The sequence below is a fragment of the Sus scrofa genome, chromosome 4, assembly GCF_054392235.1.
Source record: "Sus scrofa isolate SSC_HxYL_T2T_F1_AM1 chromosome 4, Sscrofa_HxYL_maternal_Yorkshire_Landrace_v2.0, whole genome shotgun sequence".
Taxonomy (NCBI): domain Eukaryota; kingdom Metazoa; phylum Chordata; class Mammalia; order Artiodactyla; family Suidae; genus Sus; species Sus scrofa.
Genome location: NC_139386.1, coordinates 106433026 through 106455209, shown reverse-complemented (window position 1 = coordinate 106455209; position 22184 = coordinate 106433026). Strand labels below are relative to the sequence as shown.

The 22184-nt window shown below is 48.4% G+C and overlaps 1 protein-coding gene across 1 annotated transcript; it reads left to right on the top strand.

Annotated features, from left to right (window-relative positions):
• Window positions 1-2329: 2329 nt before the first annotated feature.
• LOC102159535 (uncharacterized) lies at window positions 2330-19034 on the top strand. Its single transcript, XM_085020979.1, has 6 exons — window positions 2330-2780; window positions 3767-3984; window positions 13218-13355; window positions 14251-14425; window positions 16077-16179; window positions 16737-19034. The coding sequence occupies exons 1-2, from the start codon at window positions 2330-2332 to the stop codon at window positions 3898-3900; spliced, it is 585 nt and encodes a 194-aa protein (XP_084877105.1). The 3' UTR covers window positions 3901-3984; window positions 13218-13355; window positions 14251-14425; window positions 16077-16179; window positions 16737-19034.
• Window positions 19035-22184: the final 3150 nt, after the last annotated feature.

The window sequence follows — 22184 nt, the reverse complement described above, 5'->3', positions numbered from 1 at the left end:
CTGAGTATACAGAAAAAAAATACTTCTGTCCTCCATACTTCACCTCTGGTGGCAGAATGTACAGCAGTGTTATAATAGAAAAAACTGCCAGCCATGTAGGTACCTTAAAATTTTCTTGTAGCCATGCTTAAAACCAAAACCTATCAACCCACAATACTACAAATATGCTCTTCCACATAGCAAATTAGTACTACACACGAAATATTCTACCAAAGTTTTAAAGTTCTGTTTAGTAGGAAAATATTTCACCTGTCTTCAGTTTTTCAGGTTACACTGACAGGAATCATCAATCACATACACTTAAGAGCCAGTTCCTGAGACCTACTAGCCCCATTCTGCGTATGCCATAGCCACATGAGTCTAATGGCCACTGTTTTGCACCTGGCAGATGTAGAGATGATGACATTCATGTTTGATACACTGGCGAGACTCTCTCAAACGGGGTGTGTGCTCTCTGATCAGGAGGCACGTCGGGTCCTGGGGGTTTTTCTGTGATATTTGCAGCCCTTTGACATCAGGGCCTGGATCCAGCAACTGATGATGTGGAGCAAAATGGTGACATTCCATGGTGCTACAGTCTCACCTGGAACACTTGCCTAAAGAGAAACTTCCCGAAATCCTAAACACTCTTGAGTTACGTAGGGGGACCATCTGTAAAGAAGTCGGCAGCTTAATGAGCCAACTGCCAAGCCCCTTCTCTGGTCACCAATTAGCTTCTTTTATTTCTGTATTTTCCCCTGTGTGACTAGGAACTCAAAGTTGGACACACACGGAAGTATTCCAATCCATTGCCCTATCTTCCTTACCGATACTCCAATCATCCTCCCTTTCATCGGTGAATGTGACTCTCAGCTGGTTCCTTCACCCTTTGGATAAGATCCTAACAGTCTTTGAGCCCTTTCCTGATAGCAGTGTAACAAGGTGCTCCTGTGCCCTCTTGAGTATTTCCTGCCCCTGACTTGGACTCAGTCATTTCTCAAAGATGCTCTGGGTTCCTTTCGTGCAAAACACGATTCCCAGATCAACTTGTGGAACCTAGAGCTACTCATTGGAATTGGTTTCTCTCTAGGCCTTTCCCGTGGAAGGAGCTAGGAAACACATTTTCATAATTGTATGGACTCGTGTATTGACATATATTCCCAAGCATGCACCATTCACGTTCAGAACAACAGGCTTGTTATGGAAGTTTACATGCCTTCTGAATCGGGTTTCTCTGATACCCGCTTTTCTGTTGTTAAGGACACTGGGAGTAAGGGGAACACAGTATCCCACAGTCTCCTTTGCCTTTTCCCACATTACAGGGACAAAAGCCTAAAGAGATACCAACAATGCCACTAACAACACAATAGAGGAGAGCAGTTTGGGGCTTTGACAGTGTCTTGGGGAACAGGGACACGCTTGTGTTTTAGTTGCTTTACCACAGGTATAGCTCTTGCCCATCTGGTTGTTTCGCAAAAGAGACAAGCATGTTCCCTTGTTACACGATGTTTTCAAAGTCTAGAGGCCTGTATTTAACAATTTAATTTCATAGTGATTTTTTCTTTAATGTAGGAGTTCCCATTGTGATTCAGCAGTAATGAACACAAGTGGTATCCAAAGGATTCAGGTTCACTCCCTGGCTCCACTCAGTGGGCTGATGTTCCTGGGTGCTGGTGAGTTGAGGTGTAGGTGGCAGAGGTGGCTGGGATCTGGTGATGATGTGGCTGTGGAGTATGATGGCAGCTGTTACCACAATTTGACTCCCAGCATGGGAAGTTCCATAAGTGGCCCTCCAAAGAAAACCAAAACCAACCGACCAACAAACAAAAGTAGTCTGGACGGGCCAACCAGAAGCTGTAGGCAGTCATCCAGCCTCAGCAGGACTATCTCAGCCCCTCACATGACCATTTACTCACAGGGACAACCTTGCAAGTACTAGAGTCCTGGTGAAACCCCCTTTTGGTTCAGTCTCTGCTGTTAAGCCCTGGGACACAGGGGGACCTGACTACAGGTGGCACTGGCTCCACTGCTGCAGCCCAGGCCGGTTCCAGGACAGCGACCAGCAGAGCTGCCTGGGTCCAGCCTGGAAGCCGCGAGCTTCCCCCGCCCACCCTGCCTCCCTGGTCCCCTCAGTCTTCCTGGCTCATCCAGGAGGCTGGGGTCTGGGACCCCGACTCCAGACAGGACCTGGAGCCTGGGGATGCCCTTGCCCACGCAGCCTGCCTCTCTCAGGTGTCAGTTCGCCTTGGGGACTGAGGCCATGCTGCGCTGTAAAAGACGCCGCCCAAAGGGCCAGGTCCCACGCAGAGTCGCCCTCGGACCCCTGCATTCAGAGTCCAGAGGGCGCAGCATGACACGAGCGCACCGCCAGGGGTCGCCCCTCCCGCCGCTGAGCCAGGCCGCGCGCAGCCCCGCGAGCGCAGGCCGCGCCTCCCGCCAGGCGCGCTTCCTCAGCCGCCCGCCGCGCGCTTCCTCAGCCGCCCGCCGCGCGCTTCCTCAGCCGCCCGCCGCGCGCTTCCTCAGCCGCCCGCCGCGCGCTTCCTCAGCCGCCCGCCGCGCGCTTCCTCAGCCGCCCGCCGCGCGCTTCCTCAGCCGCCCGCGACGTCAGGAGGCCCCGACTCGCCTGCCCGCGGCCTCCCTTTGGTTTGTACCTCCTCACGGAGGCGATGAAATCCGTTTGGGGTCAGCGACAGGGCAGCGCTTTCGGGCCTCCCGCAAGTCCACCTCCTCTGCCGGCGTCTGTCGAGTGTTCTGCGCTGAAGGAGCTTTTCCTGCCAGAAAACCAAGTTCCTGTCCTCTTTGTAAGTGTCCCTCATGGCGCTGCCCTGGCAGCTCTGAGCATCCGGAGAAGCGCCCTTGGGACTTCCCGGGATGTCTTCTCCCTGGGACCGCGGGGCCAAGGGTCGAGGGGCAGGGCACTGAGGGCTTCCCTGGGTGACACAGATTTGGAACCGAAGCGGCCTCCGTGTGCCCACAGGTGGCAGCGCGAGCACCCAGGCGGCTGGCGCCCTGCGGGGTGTGAGCAGGGGACTGAGTTTCCTCTGGGCTTTTCCCTCCCTCAGCGTCCTCCTCCTGTTCAGCTTTCCGGGTTCAGCAGGTCCTCCCCACCCGGGTGCCCAAGACGGAGGCGGCCGCTGGGTCTGGGTGGGGAGCTCAGTGTGTGGTGGCACGGGGTGCCTTCTAGATGTTTCCAGGGGCAGGAGGCTTCTAGGGTTCAGGGGCCCGCTTTGAAGGCCTTGGACAGTGTCCCTTGCTGAGTTGGGTGAAGCCAAAGGGAGATGCGCAGGGCAGAGGGGCAAATGGCTGCGTTCAGGCCCAGAGGCTGGGCGGTCCGCAGAGCAGGGGCTTCCTGGGAGGCGAGGAGCAGGCGGCCAGGGCCATGGGCCCCTGGTGGGGGCGCGGTGGGGGGGGAATGGGGTGTCCCTCACTGGGGTCGGTGCCCACAGGGCCCCAGCGTCCAGCCTGAGCGTGTCCAGTGTGTGGGGTCTGGATGAGTTTTCGGCAGAGGAGGGAGGGGCTGGGCGGCGGGTTCTCAGAGCCTGGCAGCAGCATAAGATCGTGTCATCCTGCTCTGTGGGTCCAGTAGGGAGCCTGACTGTTCATTGGTGAAGGCTGGTGTCCAAGCCCCCATGGCACTTGGAAGTTCTAGTCCTGCTTGAACTCATTTTCAGGCTTGTGGTTGTCAGCATTTCCCAGAGCCTCCTGAGCTGCGTTTATGGTTGGGGCAGCGACCCTGTCCTGGAGCTCTCAGGGCCTGTCCTCACTGTCCTCTGCTCTGTGCACACAGGGGGGCATATGTGGAATGTCGTCCTCCTGGAGAGTCACCGGGTCAGGCTGTGCCGGGGTTTCCACCCCCGGTCACCACATGGCCCTGGTCTCTGTGCACTTTCTGGCGCGCCCAGTCCACCTTGGCTTAGCTGACTCTTCATCTGGATTCCGGGGAACTGCCAGGCGGCCAGAGGCTGAGGGCACAAGCATGGGAATCATCCACTGGTCAGCCTCCAGGTGGGTGCACGGCAACGTTCAGTAGCAGCTCCCCAATTACAGGATGCCACCAACACTTTGATTTCACAGTGTTTTTGTTTTTTTTTTTTTTAATTAAGGCTATTACTTCTTAGAAGAGTTGAGATGTATGGGTTGCCTCAGAGGATAGTAGAGTTCTCTCACAGCTGTGCTCTGTTCTCCCTCACAGGATTTCTTCCTTCTTTGGATCTTGCCCGAGGATGGTACAGAGGAGGGGGCTATCCCATGGACAGGAAAGGGATGTTCCCCCAATGAGGCTTATCCATCCCCCTCTAGATGCACTGAACCCTGGGATTTCTCCACAGGGTGTAGAGTCGAATGCACAGTTTGTGGTAGAGGAGGACTGTGTTTGTGCTTCTCCCCAACAACTCATGGTCAATCTCAGACCATTTGGATATATTCAGTAGTTTGGGTAAACTCTTGGGGGGCATTTCGTAGATGCATTTTCTGAGAAGGGAAACCTTCTTGTTCCCCTTCTTAGTGGCTTTGGCGGGGTAGGGGGAAGCTATATTCCTTTCATGCGCCAGACTGAATTGTCACCCATCAGGGTTTCAGTAGTTCAAGGCCCTAATCAACCCACCAAGGCCACTTTCTTTCAGCTCAGTCCCAGTCCCCATGTTACTGTGGGAAGGAGTGTCCCCCAGTCACTCTCTCCTGCAGAAACTCCACCAGAGATCTGGGACTCAGGGAACCTGTGTGGCCAGGTGACGGCCTCTCCCAGCCCAACGAGAACGCAAGTACCTGGTATCTCCCCTGGCTTCCCCTACTTTACTTTCTCTTCTGTGATACTCAGGGCAGTGCTCCCAACTCACACAAGGTACCATCTAGCGCTGTGTCCCCTTCTTAGCAACTAAGGCGCAGGAGCATTTTGTACCCAGAAGAGGTGAAAACCTGGGGAGGGTCAACTTTCTGGGGTCTGTTTTGGAGCAACAGAGTGAGGTTCCTGAGAGAAGGTCTGTGAGTCGTTGCCCCTCCTTGGGTCCCTGGGTTGGAGCAGAAACATCTGCTGTCTCTTCCTGGCTCCCCAGGCAGATCATGAGCTTGGGGTCAGTGTTTCCTCAGAGCCATCGCACAAAAGCCAGGCCTTCCAATTGGGCCACTTTGTGGTCATGCTCTCCCTTCCTTTGCAGGAGCCTTTGGGGACTAGAAACAACCAAGGGTGTCCTGCTTTTAAAGAGGCATGTTGAGTCATCAAGGACCGGTTTATAGCACAGACCACAAAGGAATATCCTTTCAGCCTTTTGGAAGGGAGCTATGGGGTCTGCAGTCCCCAACCTAGAGTCATGCCAAAAATGTCCTTAGTACTAGTATGTTGCTTTTAAAATACAAGGTTTGTGGGGTTTTGTGGTTTTTTAGTTTTTATTTTTGAAGTATAGTTGATGTACAGAATGATAAAAAGATTTGCAATATACAGAATCACAATTTGAAAACTATATTCCATTGATACTTATAAAATATTGGATATATTCTCCATGTCGTACAATAAATGTTTGTCCCTTACTTTATACATAATAGTTTCTAGGTCTTAATCTGTCTCCCTGTATTGCCCCCGCCCCCTTCCCTCTCCTCACTGGTAACCACTAGTTGATTCTGTGTATCTGGGAGTCTCATTCTTTTTTCTTATATGCAGTAGTTTGTTGTTGATATTTTTCAGTTCCACGTATTACTGATATCACACAGTATTTGTCTGTCTGAGTTAGGTTATGTAGCATAATACCCCCTGTGTCCATCCATGCTGTTGCCAATGGCACAGGTCATTGTGTTTTATGGCTGAGCAGTATGCCATTGTGTATGTATACCTCCTGTTTGTTATCCATTCATCTGTGGATGGACATTTAGGTTGCTTTGATAACTTGGCTATTGTAAATAAAGCTGCCAGGAGCCCTGGGATGTGAGTATCTTTGTGAAAGGGTGGTTTTGGTGTATTTTGGATGCCTCCCCACCAGTAGAATTGCTGGTCTTCTGGTAGCTCAGTTTGTAGTATTTGTAGAAACCGCAAAAATGATTGCCACGGTGGCTACATCAACTTCTCTTCACTTCAGCGTTGTAAAAGTGTTCCCTTTTCTCCACATCCTTGCCAGCATTTATTCTTTGTGTTCTTTCTGCTGACAGCCATTCTGACAGGTGTGAGTTGATACCTCTGGTGCTTTTAATTTGCCTTGCCCTAATGATGAGTGATGTTGAGCCTTTTTTCCATGTGCTTGTGCGGCCAAGTGCTTGTCCTCTCTGGAAGAATGTCGGTTGAGGTCTTGTGCCAAGTTTGAATTGGGTTGTTTTTCTATTGGTCTTGAGTTGTGGGAGCTGTGTATATATTTTGGCTGTTGCTCAATTGACCCTCATTGATCAAGTTGTAAGGTTTTCCTTGTTTGACATTTTCCACCCTGGTTGTGGCTTTGTTCTTTATTTTTTAGGAACCTCTTTTCAGGATCTCGAGAGTGATTTTCTGGTTGTGATTTTTAAAAGGGGGTGCCACACAAATACAGAGTAATAGAAGCTGGATTGATTCTCCCCCTGGGAAACAACAAAACCAAACAACAGCCATAAACTGGAAAAAATCGATGAAGCAAAGATTTTCAGGAAACTGGGCATCAGGCAATAAAGGTAGTGAGTGATCCCTGAGAGATGAAAATCAGACTGGTGAGCCCCACCGTTGCTCCAGTGTACCACCTGGAGAGAGTTTGCAATGCAGGCAGGGGAGGGGAAACTGAAAGGAAGGCCTGTGGGCCTCACTGAGTTGCTCCTCATCCTCATCTTCCCTCACGTCCAGTGGAACCCATTGGTGTCTGCTGCTGTTGCTCTACCTGTAGACACGCAGGCTGAGCTGGGAGGAGTCCTCTTTAAACTTCCTTCAGTAAGGAATGGGGGTGCTCGCTTTGTATCCACCCAAGGCAGTTAGCACAGTGCTCTACCCCCAGGGGCTCCGTAAATGCATCCCTGGACCTCCACACATGTAGACTCCAAGTTATCTAGATGAGCAGAGATGTTGGATTTTATAGCACATGATCGGAGAGAGGAGTGAACCAAGGGTTGGTAGGGCATTCTGTTTCTAAGAGAACTGAGGACACGTCAACCACTTCAAAGCTGGGATTGTACTGCCAGACCCTTGTGTGTCCTCCTTGCAAACTTGAATGGTGCTTTGCCCCTTTTTCACTTTAGAAAAAGGATCTGAAATTTAAGGATAAAAGACCAAGTTCTACAATTCTAGGAATATGGCTGATATTTAAATTCTTTTTAAAGAGGCGAGAGGATTTGACTGTGGGAGTCATTTAAGTTGTCGGAGAGAAAGCTGATCACCCCTGATCATCATGACAAGGATGAACATCTAAGGCTTATGAAACTTGCGTCTTCATGTCTCCACTGACCAGGACATCGACAGTCGAGACAGATGTTAGCAGTTTCCTGGGCAGACCTTGATGGTATTGACTTCTTTGTGGCAGCCTGGTTCCCAGGGGTTTCTTGTATCGTGAGAGGCTGCAGTCTGGCTGAGAACCAGGGTTTGGGGGCCAGGACAGGTCACCAGCTGAGTTGGGTCACCAGGCTCAGGACCAATCCTGAGGTCATTTCTAGGCAGCATGGGCCCCTTCCTCCAATGGATCCACTCCGACTTCCCTTCTCATGATCTCCTGTCCTGGACTGAGAGCTCCGTGAACGTTGGATGACTCTTTTACGCAGCCTGTATTGATGACCCCTGGTACTGAGGCAAGCACCGAGGAGGCTGCCCGGGACACTTGCTCACTGCCTGCATAAAAGAGGTTCCAGGTCTCCAGTCATTTCAACTATATTCCTGTCCAGATGTCCCGTCAGAGATGCTCTGCTTCCTCTTGGGATGTAGCAAATCCTCTTCATTAAAGAGGAGTCTGCCCACCACTCTCCTTACCCCACAACACTGACGTGAGGTGACTGATGAAGGCACCCCTGTCCTCAGGGATTCCCCTCCGTGGTTCAGTGTCACTAGGAAGAAATGTCCTCAGGCTACCCTCCCATCCTCTGGCTGCCACAACAGTCTAGCAGAGAGGAACCACCACATTTTGTGGAAATTCTCCACTTGTATTCTTCTTCCCACAGCGTTGATTTCCTCAGGTCAGTCTTACTGCTGTCTGAACTCCAGCTTCTGAACACAGCCCAAGGAAAACTAATCCCTGACCAATGTTTAAGGGAGATTGTGTGGAAAGCCTGTCAAAGTGAAAATACGGAAGACTGTTATTATTGTCTCAGCTTCAGATGGAAGGGTCCCCTTATCCTGGCCCCTCCTGACCTGAGGGCAGAAGTGATTTAGGAAAGAAGGAGCCCCTACAGGCCTTCTCCAGCCATCATCCATCCCTCTCATCTCACCCTTCCTTGGAGAGCACCCACTGTGAGCGCAGATACAAGGTGGAAACCGAAAGATGCCATCCTCCTGCTCTCAGGGTTGGTGCTTCCCTGCAGTATCAACCACACGCCAGTGACTTCTTGGAAGTGGTATGAAAAATACCCTTCAGCATATATGCCATATGTCAACACATCACTACAAAGCTTAGTAAACACCTGTGAGTCCTTGGCAGATGTTGCTGTGTGGGGGAAAGCCCATTTTCCATGTCCACTCCTCTGTTGATGGCCGTTTCAGGTGTTTCCATGTCTTGGCTATTGCAAAGAGTGCTGCAGTTTACATTGGAGTACGTGTATCTTTTCGAGGCATGGTTTTCTCTGGATAGATGCCCAGGAGTGGGATTGCTGGATCAAATGGTAGTTCTATTTTTAGTTTTCGGAGGCATCTCCCTACTGTTTTCCACAGGGGTTGCACCAATTTTCAATCCCACCAAGAGTGTACTAGGGTTCCTTTTTCTCCACCCCATCTCCAGCACTTACTGTTTGTAGATGTTTTGATGATGGCCATCTGGCTGGTGTAAGGTGGTACCTCATCGTGGTTTTGATTTGCATTTCTCTAACAATGAGTGATGTTGAACATCTTTTCACGTGTTTCTCAGCCATCTATATGTCTTCTTTGGAGAACTGTCTGTTTAGATCTTCTGCCCATTTTTGGATGGGGTTGTTTGGTTTTTTTGGTATGGAGCTGCAGAAGGTGTTTCTAAATTTTGGAGATTAATCCCTCGTCAATCGATTCACTTGCAAGATTTTCTCCCATTCTGTGGGTTGTCTTTTCGTGTTGTTTAGGTTTTCCTTTGCTGTGCAGAAACTTTGAAGTTTGATTAGGTCCCATTAGCTTCTTTTTGTCTTTATTCTCATTACTCTAAGAGGTGGATCTGAGAAGATGTTGCTGTCGTTTATGTCGGAGAGTGTTTGGCCTATGTTTTCCTCAAAGAAGTTTATAGTGTCTGGTCTTATACCTAGGTCTTTCATCCATGCTGAGTTTATTGTTGTGTGTGGTGTTAGGGAGTGTTTTAACTTCATTCTTTTCCAAGTGTCTGTCCAGGTTTTCCAGCAGCATTTATTGACCAGGCTGTCCTTTCTCCATTGTATATCCTTGCCTCCTTTGCCATAGATGAGGTGGCTGTAGGTGCGTGGGTTTAATTCTGGACTTTCTGTCCTGTTCCACTGATCTCTGTGTCTCTCATTGTGCCAGGACCATACAGTTTTGATGAGTGTTGCTTTGTGGTATAGTCTGACGTCCGGGAGCCTGATTCCTCTGGTTCCATTTTTCTTTTTCAGGATGTCTTTGGCTATTCTGGGTCTTTTGTGCTTCCAAACAAACAGACTTGAAAATATTTTGTTTGGGTTCTGTGAAAAATGTCCTCGGAACTTTGATAGGGATTGCACTGACTCTGTAGATTGCCTTGGGTTGTATAGTCATTTTTGATAATATTGACTCTTCCAGTGCAAGAGCCTGGTATGTCTTTCCATCTGTTTGTGTCATCTTTGATTTCTTCCATCAGAGTCTTATGGTTTTCAGAGTACAGGTCAGGTCTTTTGTCTCTTTAGGTAGGTTTACTCCTGGGTATTTTATTCCTTTGGATGCGACGGTAAATGGAATTGCTTCCCTAATTCCTCTTTCTGATCTTTCATTGTTAGTGTATGGAAATGCCATCAATTTATGTGTATTAATTGTGTATCCTGCGAGTTTGCCAAATTCCTGGATGAGCTCTAACAGTTTTCTGGTAGAGTCTTTAGGATTTTGTAGGTAATGTATCATGTCCTCGGCAAATAGTGATAGTTTTATGTCTTCCTTTCCAATTTGGATTCCTTGTATTTCTTTCACCCCTCTGATTGCTGTGGCTAGGACTTGTAACACTATGTTGAAGAGTAGTGGTGAGAGCAGACATCCTTGTCTTGTTCCTGATCTTGGCAGGAATTCTTTCAGCTTTTCGCCATTAAGAATGATGTTCGCTGTGGGTTTGTCACGTATGACCTTTCTGATGTTGAGGTAGATTCCCACCATGCCCACTTTCCGAAGGGTTTTTATTAGAAATGGGTGTTGGGTTTTGTCCAAGGCTTTTTCTGCGTCTATTGAGAGGATCATATGGTTTTTATTCTTCAGTTTGTTAATGGGGTGTATCACACTGATGGATTTGTGGATATTGAGGAACCCTTGCATCCCTGGGATGAATCCCTTTTCATCATGATGTACAATCCTTTTAGTGTATTGTTGGATGCGGTTTGGTAGGATTTTGGTGAGGATTTTTGCATCGATGTTCATCAGTGAAATTGGCCTGTAGTTTTCTTTTTTGTGGTATCTTTGTGTGGTTTTGGTGTCAGGGAGATGGTGGCCTCATCGGAAGAGTTTGGGAGTATCCCTTCGTCTGTGGTTTTTTTGCAATAGTTTCATAAGGATAGGTGGTAGCTCTTCCCTAAATGTTTGATAGAGTTTGATGTGAAGCCATCTGGTGCTGGACTTCTGTTTGTTGGAAGTTTTTTAATCACAGTTTCAATTTCAGTTCTTGCGATTGGTCCATTCATCTTTTCTATTTCATCTTGGTTTAGTCTTGGAAGATGGTACTTTTCTAAGAATTTGTCCATTTCTTCTAGGTTTTCCATTTTATTGGCATATGGTTGCGTATCGTAGTCTCTTATGATCCTTTGTATTTCTGTGATGTCCGTTGTTACTTCTCCTTTTTCATTTCTAATTTTATTGATTTGAGTCCCCTCTCTTTTTTGCTTGCTAAGTCTGGCTAGGGGTTTATCAATTTTGTTGATCTTTTCAAAGAACCAGCTTTTCGTTTCATTGATCTTTTCTGTGGTTTTCTTTGTTTCTATTTCATTTGATTTCTGCTCTGATCTTTATGATTTCTTTCCTTCTACTAACTTTAGGACTTGTCTGTTCTTCTCTCTCGAGCTGCTTTAGATGTAAAGATAGCTTGTTGATTTGAGCTTGTTCTTGTTTCCTGAGGTGGGCTTGTGTTGCTATAAACGTTCCGCTTAGAATGGCTTTTGCTTCATCCCATAGGTGTTGGAGTGTCGTATCTTCATTGTCATTTCCTGCCAGGTATCTTTTAATTTCCTCTTTGATTTCTTCAGTGATCCATTGGTTGTTTAGAAGCAGGTTGTTTAGTCTCCACGTGTTTGTGTTTTTTGCAGTTTTTTTCTTGTTGTTGATTTCCAGTTGTATGGCGTTGTGGTCGGAAAAGATGCTTGATATGATTTCGGTTTTCTTAAAGTTACCGAGGTTGGATTTGTAGCCCAGGATGTGCTCAATCTTAGAGAATGTTCCATGTGCACTTGAGAAGAAAGTGTAGTCTGTTGCTTTTGGATGGAATGTGCTATAAATATCGATTAAGTCCCTCTGGTTTAATGCATCATTCAGGGCCCGTGTTTGCTTATTGATTTTCTGTCTGGTTGATCTGTCCATTGCTGTAAGTGGGGTGTTAAAGTCCCCCACTATTATTGTGTTATTGTTGATTTCTCCTTTTAAGGTTGTTAGCAGTTGCCTTGTATATTGTGGTGAACCTGTGTTGGGTGCGTAGATATTTAAAGTTGTTATATCATCGTCTTGGATTGATCCCTTGATCATTAGGTAGTGACCTTCCCTGTCCCTTAAAATATTTTTCGTTGTAAAGTCTATTTGGTCTGCTATGAGTATTGCTACTCCAGCTTTCTTTTGATCCCCGTTTGCGTGAAATATTTTCTTCCATCCTCTCACTTTCAGTTTGTATGTGTCCCTAGAAGTGAAGTGGGTCTCTTGAAGACAGCATATATATGGGTCTTGTTTTTGTATCCATTCAGCCAGTCTGTGTCTTTTGGTTGGGGCGTTTAGACCAGTAACATTTAAGGTAATCATTGATATGTATGTTGTTATTGCCATTTTACTAATTGCTTTGGATTTGTTTTTGCTGCTCTTTTTTTCTTTCCTTCTTCTCTTGTTCTTTTCTGCCTAGAGAAATTCCTTTAGTATTTGTGGTAAGGCTGGTTTAGTGTTGCTGAATTCTCTCAGCTTTTGCTTATCTGTGAAGGTTTTGATTTCTCCTTCAAATCTGAATGAGAGCCTGGTGGGTAGAGTAATCTTGGTTGGAGGATTTTTTCCTTTCATCACGTTGAGTATATCATGCCACTCCCTTCTGGCCTTCAGAGTTTCTGCTGAAAAATCTGCCCGTAACCTTATTGGGGTTCCCTTGTATGTGATTTGTTTCTTTTCCCTAGCTGCTTTGAAGATTTTCTCTTTGTCTTTAATTTAGGTCCGTTTGATTAATATGTGTCTTGGGGTGTTCCTCTTTGGGCTCATTTTATATGGTCGTCATTGCGCTTCCTGGATTTGAGTGGGTGGTTCCTTTCCCATGTTAGGGAAGTGTTCGGCTATTATCTCTTGGAATATATTTTCTGTCCCCTTCTCTCTCTCTTCTCCTTCTGGCACCCCTATAATACGGATGTTGGTGCGTTTCACGTTGTCCCAGAGTTCTCTGAGATGCTCTTCGTTTTCGATCTTTTTTCTCTTTTCTGTCCTGCATCCGTAATGTCTACTAATCTGTCCGCCACCTCGCTTATTTGTCTTCTGCCTCCTGTATTCTGCTGTTGGCTGCTTCTAGTGATTTTTTTTTTTATTTCAGTTATTGTATTTTGCATCTCTTCTTGTTGAGGTTTTATATCTTGTATCTCTTTGGTCAGTGTTTCCTGTAAGTTATCCATCTTTGCCTCCAGTTTATTTCCAATGTCTTGCATCATCTTCAGCATCAACAGTCTAAAGTCTTTTTCCTGGAGGCTGAGAATCGCCTCCCTGCTTGGCTGATTTTCTGGGGTTTTTCCTTTCTCCCTGATCTGAGTGATAGTTCTCTGTCTTTTCATTTTTATAGGTATTTGGTGTGGTGACCTTTTTACAGATAATGGAGTTGTGTCCTCCCGTACTTCTGATGTCAGCCCCCCTGTGGCAGAAGTCAGTATGGGGGCTTGCTGTAGGCTTCCTGATGGGAGGGGCTGATGCCTGCTGCCTGGTAGGTGGAGCCGATTCTAATCCCTCTGGTGGGTGGGGCTTAGTCTCTGGATGGGAGTAGAGGCAGCTGTGTGCCTGAGGGGTCTTTGGGTAGTAGCCTGTTTACTGAGGGGCGGTGCTGTGATCCCACCTGGGTTGTTGTTTGCCCTGGGGCTTCTCAGCACTGACTGATGGGTGGGGCCAGATTTTCCCAAAATGGCCACCTCCAGAGAGAGGCATGGCTGCTGAATATTCCCGAGAGCTTTGCTTCCAATGTCCTTCCCTCACAACAAGCCACATTCACCCCTGGTTTCCCAGGATGTCCTCCATGTACTGCAGTGAGATTTGACTCAGATTCCCATGGAGACTTTGCTTTGCCCTGGGACCCAGTGCACATGAAAGTCTGTGTGTGCCTTTTAAGAATGGGGTCTCCGTTTCCCCCAGTCCTGTGCAGCTCCTGTGCACAAGCCCCACTGGTTTTCACTGCCTGATGCTCCGGGGCTCTTTCTCCCCGTGCCAGATCCCGACACATGAGAGTTTGATGTGGGGCTCAGAACTCTCACTCCTGTAGGTGAGTCTCTGTGAAGCAGTTAGTTTCCAGTCTGTGGGGCTTCCCACCCGGGAGGTGTGGGGTTGTTTATATCGTGAAATCACCCCTCCTACCTCTTGATGTGTCCTCCTCTTTTTCTTCTGGTGTAGGATATCTTTTGTAAGGTTTCCGGTCCATTTGGGTGAAGAGTGCTCATTCTTTAGTTGTGAATTTTGGTGTTTTTAGGAGAGAAGTTGAGCTCCAGTCCTTCTATTCCACCATCTTAATCCCGTCTCCTTGACCCCTTGACTTTGGGCTGGTGAGGTCTGGGTTGGACTCCTAACTTACAGAACTGTCCTAATGAATGCATTTTTTTTTTTTTTTGTAGGCCACAAAACGTACGGGCATGTGTTAGAGCAGAAAAAGAAAGCTGATTCAAGTGTGTAGGGGATTCTCCTAAGTCGTCATAAGACCTGGGGACTCTAAGAAACCCTGCAGCTTGCCTGTCTGTCTTCCGGTGATGGGACAAAAGACATTTGTACAGGTTTTAAGTGTTCCGTGAGGTTCCTACCATCTTTTATTCATTCCTATTTTTTTTTTCATTAAAAAAAATTTCCCCTATGAGACTCACACCCTCTTTCCCACACAGGACCCACCATGTTTCTCATTTCCATTGTGGCAAACTGGAAGACAGTTTGCTGGTCAGGCAGGTTGATTTCTTTTTCTTTTTATTTAATTAATTAATTTATTTTTGTGTCCAGTGTCTTTTTGGTGCCGAGCCCACTGCATATGGCTGTTCCCAGACTAGGGGTTGAACTGGAGCTGGAACTGAGGGCCAAGAAAACAGCCACAGCCACAGGCAGAGCAACCGCTACCGGGGTATGAGCCGAGTCTGTGACCTACATGAGAGCCCACAGCAACGCTGGATCCTTAACCCACTGAGAAAGGCCAGGGATTGAACCCCTGTCCTCAAGGACATTAGTTGGGTCTGTTACCCCTGATTCCCGACGGGAACTCCAACTACTGGTATTTTTTCTTGCTTGACTGTTTTCCTTTCCTTCAGCATTTTCATGTCTCTGATGAAATTTAGACTTGGGAACTCGGGGAAAGCCTAGGAAGCTAGAGATATGTGACAGAAAATAGCCAGGGAGAGGACCTGGGGCGGGGATGGGGGTGGGGGGTGAGGGTGGGAGGGGAGGGATTGGGGCGGTTCCAGGAAGGCTGCCTTGGGTCCCAGTTGGTGACAGGCTCAACATTTCCTTAGGTTACAGTTTAGGAACAGTCCTAGGAATATCCACCAATTGCTTCTGGCAAAGCTTTGAAGTCCTAGGTAAAGGTTTAGTTTGTGACACTTAAGCCATTCTAACATTTCACATTTCCTCCAAAGAGCTAGCAAGAGACTGTGTTCGTGTTTTAAATGTGAAATGGCAGGACATATGCAAAACCACATATGAAACCCCTTTCCCTTTCATTTCAGGATTTACTTATTACCAAATCCTGCCTTAGTTCGATAAGATGCAACACATTCTTTGGGGTTGCTGCTTGAAGAAGAAGGGTTGCCAAAGTCGCATTGCAATGCGCAGCCCAATACTATGCAATGAGATCAGTTTATTAGACAACATCGGCTGTTAATTTGCAGTGAGGTGGTGTAGGAAACCGCAGAACACGGGAGGACTCATGACCCAACAGGAGCCTGAGTGTATGAGTAGGCGGTGGAGAGGAGACATGGGGAGAGGAGACCAGCTTGAGGAGGGACACACAGAGCTACAGCGGAGCCTGGAGAACCCAGAGAGGGTGTCTGGGCCCTCAGGCCCCTTCCTTGCCTGGTTCCAGAGTAGCTGTGGGTCGTGGGCAGGTAGAACAGACACTAAGTGGTGGCCAGTTGGCTAGCTAACGACTGAGTATGTGTGGGGAGGTTTGCCCAGAAGGGGTGGATTTCCTAGAGCTCCTTGTCCCTGGAGCCCAGGAGCCTGAGGGCCCGTGGTTGGGACGTGTCGGGAAGGCGTCCTTTGGAGGCTGAGAAGAGCTCTGGGAGTGTGGGTGGTGGATCTGGGAAGGGCTGTCCTCTCCACCTTGTCTCTTTGCTTCCCCAGAGGGTGACTGGCGTGGCCAGGCAAGAAGGGGCCCAACACTGAACACTCTTGGCAGCTATTGACACTCACCTCTGGAAATGTGACCCAGCTGAGCCTGAAGGCTCTGGTTTTCTTCCCTCAGGACTCTGTCCTCATTGTAGAGCGGAGGTGTGGACTCCAGGCCCGGACTGGAGAAGGTCGAGGGGGATCCTGACCCAGAGCATGCAAGAAGGCAGGTTACACAGGTGGGTGAGAGAGGCTCAATGCTGCTGCCCATTCTGCACCTCAAAGATCCTGTCCCAGCCAGCAGAAAACCCCGAGGACTCGAGGACTCGAGGCCTGGGCCTGGAGCCTGAGGGGCCGAATGCCTGGCTTGGCTGTGCCTCCTCTCAGGGGGCTCTTTGCCTGTCTGATCTCCTGCCCTGGCTGCAGCTGCTCCGGAGGCTCTTTCCCCTCAGTAGCTGCTGCTGTGCTGTGGGCAGGACCCGGGCAGGTGGGAGGGATGCCTGCAAGGGCCAGCCGCCTGGGGGAGAGGGAGGGGAGGAAGCCAGCAGGGGCAGGGGAGAGGCTGGGGGAGGCCCCTGCAGACCTGGCTCTGCCCCTTGCCAAGCACAAGACAAGGGCACAGAGAGGTCAGCAGGCAGCCTGTGAGCAGATTATGATGGGAGGAGAAGTCAGAGGATTCTGGGGACCAGGCCTGGTTGGTTCTGGCCTGAGGAGAGTTAGCGCTCAGCTCAGATGTGTCTACAAAGGAGGAGAATGGTCCTTTCCCCTCCCGCCTTGCTGACTGTTTGTGTGTTAGGAGCAAGTGGAGGAAAGCAGACCTCAGTGCTCTGCCATCTGTGAAGCTCAGCCTAAGGGTGACCTTCAGAAGCCCCCTCACTGTGATCAGGAGTTGGCAGCCCTGGGCCTCTCCTTCCTGTTCAGGAGGCAGTGGAGCTGAGCCTGTGTTGCAGCTGCTCCCTCAGGCGGTCATTACAAATGGTGGTCTTGGGGAGAGAGGTCAAGATGGCGGAGGAGTATGGGGACACGCTTGCGCTCTCCCACGAACACAAAAAAAAAGCATACTTGCAGAATAAATGACTCACACAGAACAGCAACCAATCGCTGGCATTGGAACCTAAACTCCAATAATTGCAAGAAGTTCGTGACATTATTTGGCAGAACGGGAGAAAACAGGACAGTGAGAGAAGGTGAATCTGAGTGGGACGGGCACTCCTGAAAGGGAACAGCAGAGGAGAAAGGGATCCTTCATCCTGGAAAGTCATCTACATGGGGGAAAGATCAAACGAACTGGAGGAATCTCCAGATGCAGAGAAGAGTGTAGCAGTAAGTTGGAGTACGGAAAAGCCGATCAAGAACCAAACGGACCATCTGAACTTCGGGCACAATCACCAAAAATTGAGATGCCTGGGTGGGGGCTGGGCACCGAGTCCTTGGCTCCAGAGTTAGTCCCCAGGAAAGGGCTGGGGAATGCCTGGTTGGGGGCCGGGCACTGAGACCTCAGCTCCAGAGGTTAGTCCCCAGGAAAGGGCCGGGGAATGCCTGGGTGGGGGCTGGGCACCGAGACCTCGGCTCTAGAGGTTAGTCCCCGAGAACAGGCTGCATGGGCGGGGCGGAGCAGAACCTGCTTGGGAGGTCTAGAAACCATTTGACGGGGCAGAGACTGCCTGGGAGACTAGAAAACAAAGCTGTCTCAGAGGAAGGGAGCAATACTCTAGGGGTGGGGAAGTGGAAAGCCGCATCAGAGGGAACCTGGGAGAAGAGCCTGTTCTGCGCCCGTGCTGGGGAGGGGAGAGAAGAAGGGGTGGGTCCCCATAGAATACCCCCCACGCCACAGCAAGCTTACAGGCCCACTAGCTAGCTGAAAGCTGTGCTTCCCAGTGCATCCCCTCCCCCCCCCCCCCGCCACTCCCTACGCTCTCGCTGAACCTGGGGCTGCCTACCATCCAGGAGGGCTGGCCTCAACAATTGCCTGAAGCCTACCACCGCAGGGGCTGTCCCTGCACAGGCCTGCTTGCCCTTTGGAGGGGCTACACTTCCGCAGAGCAGCACCAAACACCACCAGCCCCCGAGAAAAGGCCTGCAGCCCAGAAAAGCTAGAACAAGCCTAGCCAGGCCGTGAATAGATCTGCCTAATTCTCAGACGGTTTTTCTGAGTCGGGCTGCCCCGGGGAGGAGCCTCTTGGATTTCCAGTGGCCCTGCTACCTGCCCAAGCCCCCAGGGGGTGCCAAGACTGCCAGCTCCAGGAAGGACCCCCTGCAGCCCAGAAAAGCTGCAACAAGCCTGGCCGAGTCGGGAAAAGATCTCAGACGGTCTTTCTGAGTCGGGCTGCCCTGGGGAGGAGCCTCTTGGGTTTCCAGTGGCCCTGCTACCCGCCCAAGCCCCCTGGGGGTGCCGCACTCCCGCGGAATAGCTGCTCAGCACCACCCGCCCCCTGGAGGAGCCCCTGCAGCCCAGAAAAGCTGCAACAAGCTTGGGCAGACTGTGAAAAGATCTGCCTACATTCTCAGGCCGTCCTTCTGAGTTGGGCTGCCCTAGGGAAGAGCCTCTTAGGTTTTCAGTGACCCAGATAGCTACTCCAGCCCCCAGGGGGTGCTGCACTCCTGAGGAACAGCTGCCCAACACTGCCAACCCCCTGCAAGAACCCCACAGCCTAAAAACACCACAGCAAGCTCTGCATGACCAAGTGAAATCTGCCACCATCGTGGTGTGGACCTCCCAGTCCTGTCTGCCCTCAGGAAGTCCTCCTTTGCTTCAAAGAAACACTGTTAGCCCCATCAACACTCCAGAAAAGCCACACTGCCTCAAAAAAGATTGACCAACAACGCCAGCCCTCAGGAAATATTCCACGGCAGTGACAAGGCAAACACTGCCCGATGACGGAGAGTACAACTCCCTCAGGAGAAAGAAAACAACAAGCAAGATGAAGAAGCTGAGAAACCACCCTCAGTCAAACCAACAGGAGAACTCACCTAAAACAGTCAACAATGAAACAGATCTCTGCAGTCAGACAGACCTGGAGTTCAAAAGAGAAATAGTGAAAATACTGAAGGAATTAAGAGAAGATATGAACAGTAATGCAGATACCCTCAGAAAGGAACTAGAAAATATAAGGAGGAGCCAAGAAAAACTACAACATTAATTTGCAGAGATGCAAACTGAACTAGGGGCAGTAAAAACCAGAATGAATAATGCAGAAGAACGAATCAGTGATATGGAAGATAGAATAATGGAAGTCACTCAATCCGGTCAACAGACAGAAAACCGGATCAAAAAACTGGAAAGCAATATAAGAGACCTATGGGATAATATAAAGTGGGCCGATCTATGCATAATAGGAATTCCAGAAGGAGTAGAAAAAGGTAAGGGGATGGAAAACATATTTGAAGAAATTATCACTGGAAACTTCCCAAATCTAAAGGATACTGGGTTCAAGATACAAGAAGCACAGAGGGCCCCAAACAAACTGAACCCAAACAATCCCACAGCAAGACACATCATAATAAAAATGGCAAAAGTTAGTGATAAAGAGAGGATCCTAAAGGCAGCAAGAGAAAAACAGAATGTTACCTACAAGGGAACCCCCATAAGAATATCAGCTGATTTCTCTACAGAAACACTACAGGCCAGGAGGGAATGGCAAGAGATATTTAAAGTGCTAAAAGGAAAAAATGTGCAACCTAGAATACTCTATCCAGCAAGTATATCATTTAAAATAGAAGGGGAAATAAAAAATTTTTCCAACAAACAAAAACTTAAAGAATACAGCAACACAAAACCCAGGTTAAAGGAAATATTGAAAGGGCTTCTCTAAACCAAAAAGAAAGGAAGGAAAGGGAAGAAAAAAGAAAAGAAAAAAAGAAGAAGAAGAAGAGGAAGAACTAGGACTGAGGAAACTGCAATCAGAGAGCAGTCGCTCAAATAAGCCAGCATACAGATTTAATCATGAACATGCTTCAAACAAAATAAAATTAAAAAGAAAAAAATAAAAAAGAGTCATCAAAACCATAAAATGTGGGCAAGGGATGTTAGGAAATAAATAACCCTTTTTGTTTGTTTGTTTTTATGTTTCTCTTCTTAATTTTAATATAGTAATGAAGTGTTTGAACTTACAGGACCATCAGGCTAAAACACACAATTATGGGAAGGGGTTAGCATACTTAAAAAAACAGGGCAACTGCTGGGAGCCACAAAGTGGCTAAGAAGAATAATCCTGTGTGAGGCCTAACTGTAAGCAAAGCTACAGCAGAGGCTGAAGAAACTGAAGCTGCAAAGCAGTTTCGAAGAATCCCCCAGCTGATCCTGTTTAGTAAAAATTTCTGAAATATGATTTCCTCTTCTATTCTTGCGCTTCTTTTCTGTCTGACCCTTATGTGTGTTGTGAGTCATTCTTGGTTCATAATATTGGGAACTTTCTCAAATTCCTGAGCTTCCACCCAAGTATGGGCCATTATTTACTTATAAACCTAAGCCCTTGTTAAATAGGTTAAAAACAATTGAACCATGCATAAAGAACTTTCCTAAGAATGGGAAGTTTCCCTTCAGAGGAGTAATAGTAAATATTATGCAGAACTGCCATGTAGGCCTGGAGATCTTTGTTGGACTCTGGTCCGTCCCCATGGAGGCAGATTAGGGGGTGGTTTGGGTGTTGCCCATGGCCCAACAATTGTGGATATTATAAGGCAAGACATATTTTTTTCTATAATAAACGCTACATGTTGGGACCCAGCAGGTGGAAATTATTATTATAATTGGCAAGATTTTTTTAATATATAAATTTTATAATTAATAAAGATTTTTATAATAGATAAGGTTTATTTAAGACAGTTTATGTTGACACAACCTGCTAATGGTCTGAGGTCAGCCTGACCTCGAAAGCAAGCCACGTGTAAATACCTCACTCCCCATCAATGGCTCTTCATGCCTGCTAGAGGAGCACAATAGGTAGCTTAGGCAAGAATATTTATCACCTTATGCCAAATCAGCCATAAAAAAGAATGACATAATGCCATTTGCAGCAACAGATATGGGACTAGAGAATCTCATCCTGAGTGAAATGAGCCAGAAAGACAAAGACAAATACCATATGATATCCCTTATAACTAGAATCTAATATCCAGCACAAATGAACATCTCCTCAGAAAAGAAAATCATGGACTTGGAGAAGAGACTTGTGGCTGCCTGGTGGGAGGGGGAGGGAGTGGGAGGGATCGGGATCTTGGGCTTATCAGACACAACTTAGAATAGATTTACAAGGAGATCCTGCTGAATAGCATTGAGAATTTTGTCTAGATACTCATGTTGCAACAGAAGAAAGGGTGGGGGAAAAATGTAATTGTAATGTATTCATGTAAGGATAACCTGACCCCCTTGCTGTACAGTGGGAAAATAAAAAAAATTATATAAAAAAAAATGGTGGACTCCTCCAGGTGCTGGCTAAGGTTCCGGATTTCACCAAGATGCTCCTGTGGCAGGTGAGCCCCTGCAGCCATCCCTCCAGGACTGGAGGAGGTGGGAGATGGAGAATTCTGGTCACACGTGGGCCCACGTGGGGGGTGGCGCTTGGCCTCACTGGCCTCTCAGCAGCTTCCCCTGACCATCACCCTCCTCTCACCTGGGCACCCAGGAGCTGAGCTGACCCTGTTTAAAGAGCCAGTTGGCTTCAGATGCAGGACAGTGGGTGCTAAGGCCGCCCCATGGGCCTCCTCCCATACAGGGGTACCTGTAAGGGAGCTGTCAGTGTAGGTGTACAGTTACCAGGGTAACTGGGAAGTGTCCGGGGTTGCCCAGGGTTTAGAAAAGCAGCTGAGGATTGTGGAGCTCAGCCTAGGCCCTGGAAAGCGGTGGCCCTTTCCTGAGTTGACCGTGACTGTGGTAGGGAAGGCCGGACCCTAGGATCCTACCTTTCCTCTTAGTGCCCCTTGAATGGATGTTCTTTAGCAAGAGACAGGCCCTTCCTTCACCCTTTGAGAGAAGACCTAAGGTAAAGGCTAGTCCGTTATGTCAGCGCATCCTATGTGGTTAATGACTGGTACTGAACGCTCCCCTCAAAGCACCTTTGTTTCCTTCGCCCACGGCCTGCGGGGCTCCAGGGCCAGGGATTGAACCTTTAGCACTTCAGTCACCTGAGCCAGGGACCTCGCTGGATCCTTAAGTCACTGAGCCACCAGGGAACTCCTCAAATCACGTTGAAAATGGCAGGAACCAGAGTTCCCTTCATGGCTCAGTGGTTATTGAACCCGACTA

Bases quoted from the DNA above. Each gene is read 5' to 3' on its own strand.
- LOC102159535 (XM_085020979.1), top strand. From the start codon at position 2,330: ATGACACGAGCGCACCGCCAGGGGTCGCCCCTCCCGCCGCTGAGCCAG. The intron at 2,781-3,766 runs GTAAGTGTCCCT...CTGTGCACACAG, and splicing joins ACCAAGTTCCTGTCCTCTTT to GGGGGCATATGTGGAATGTC.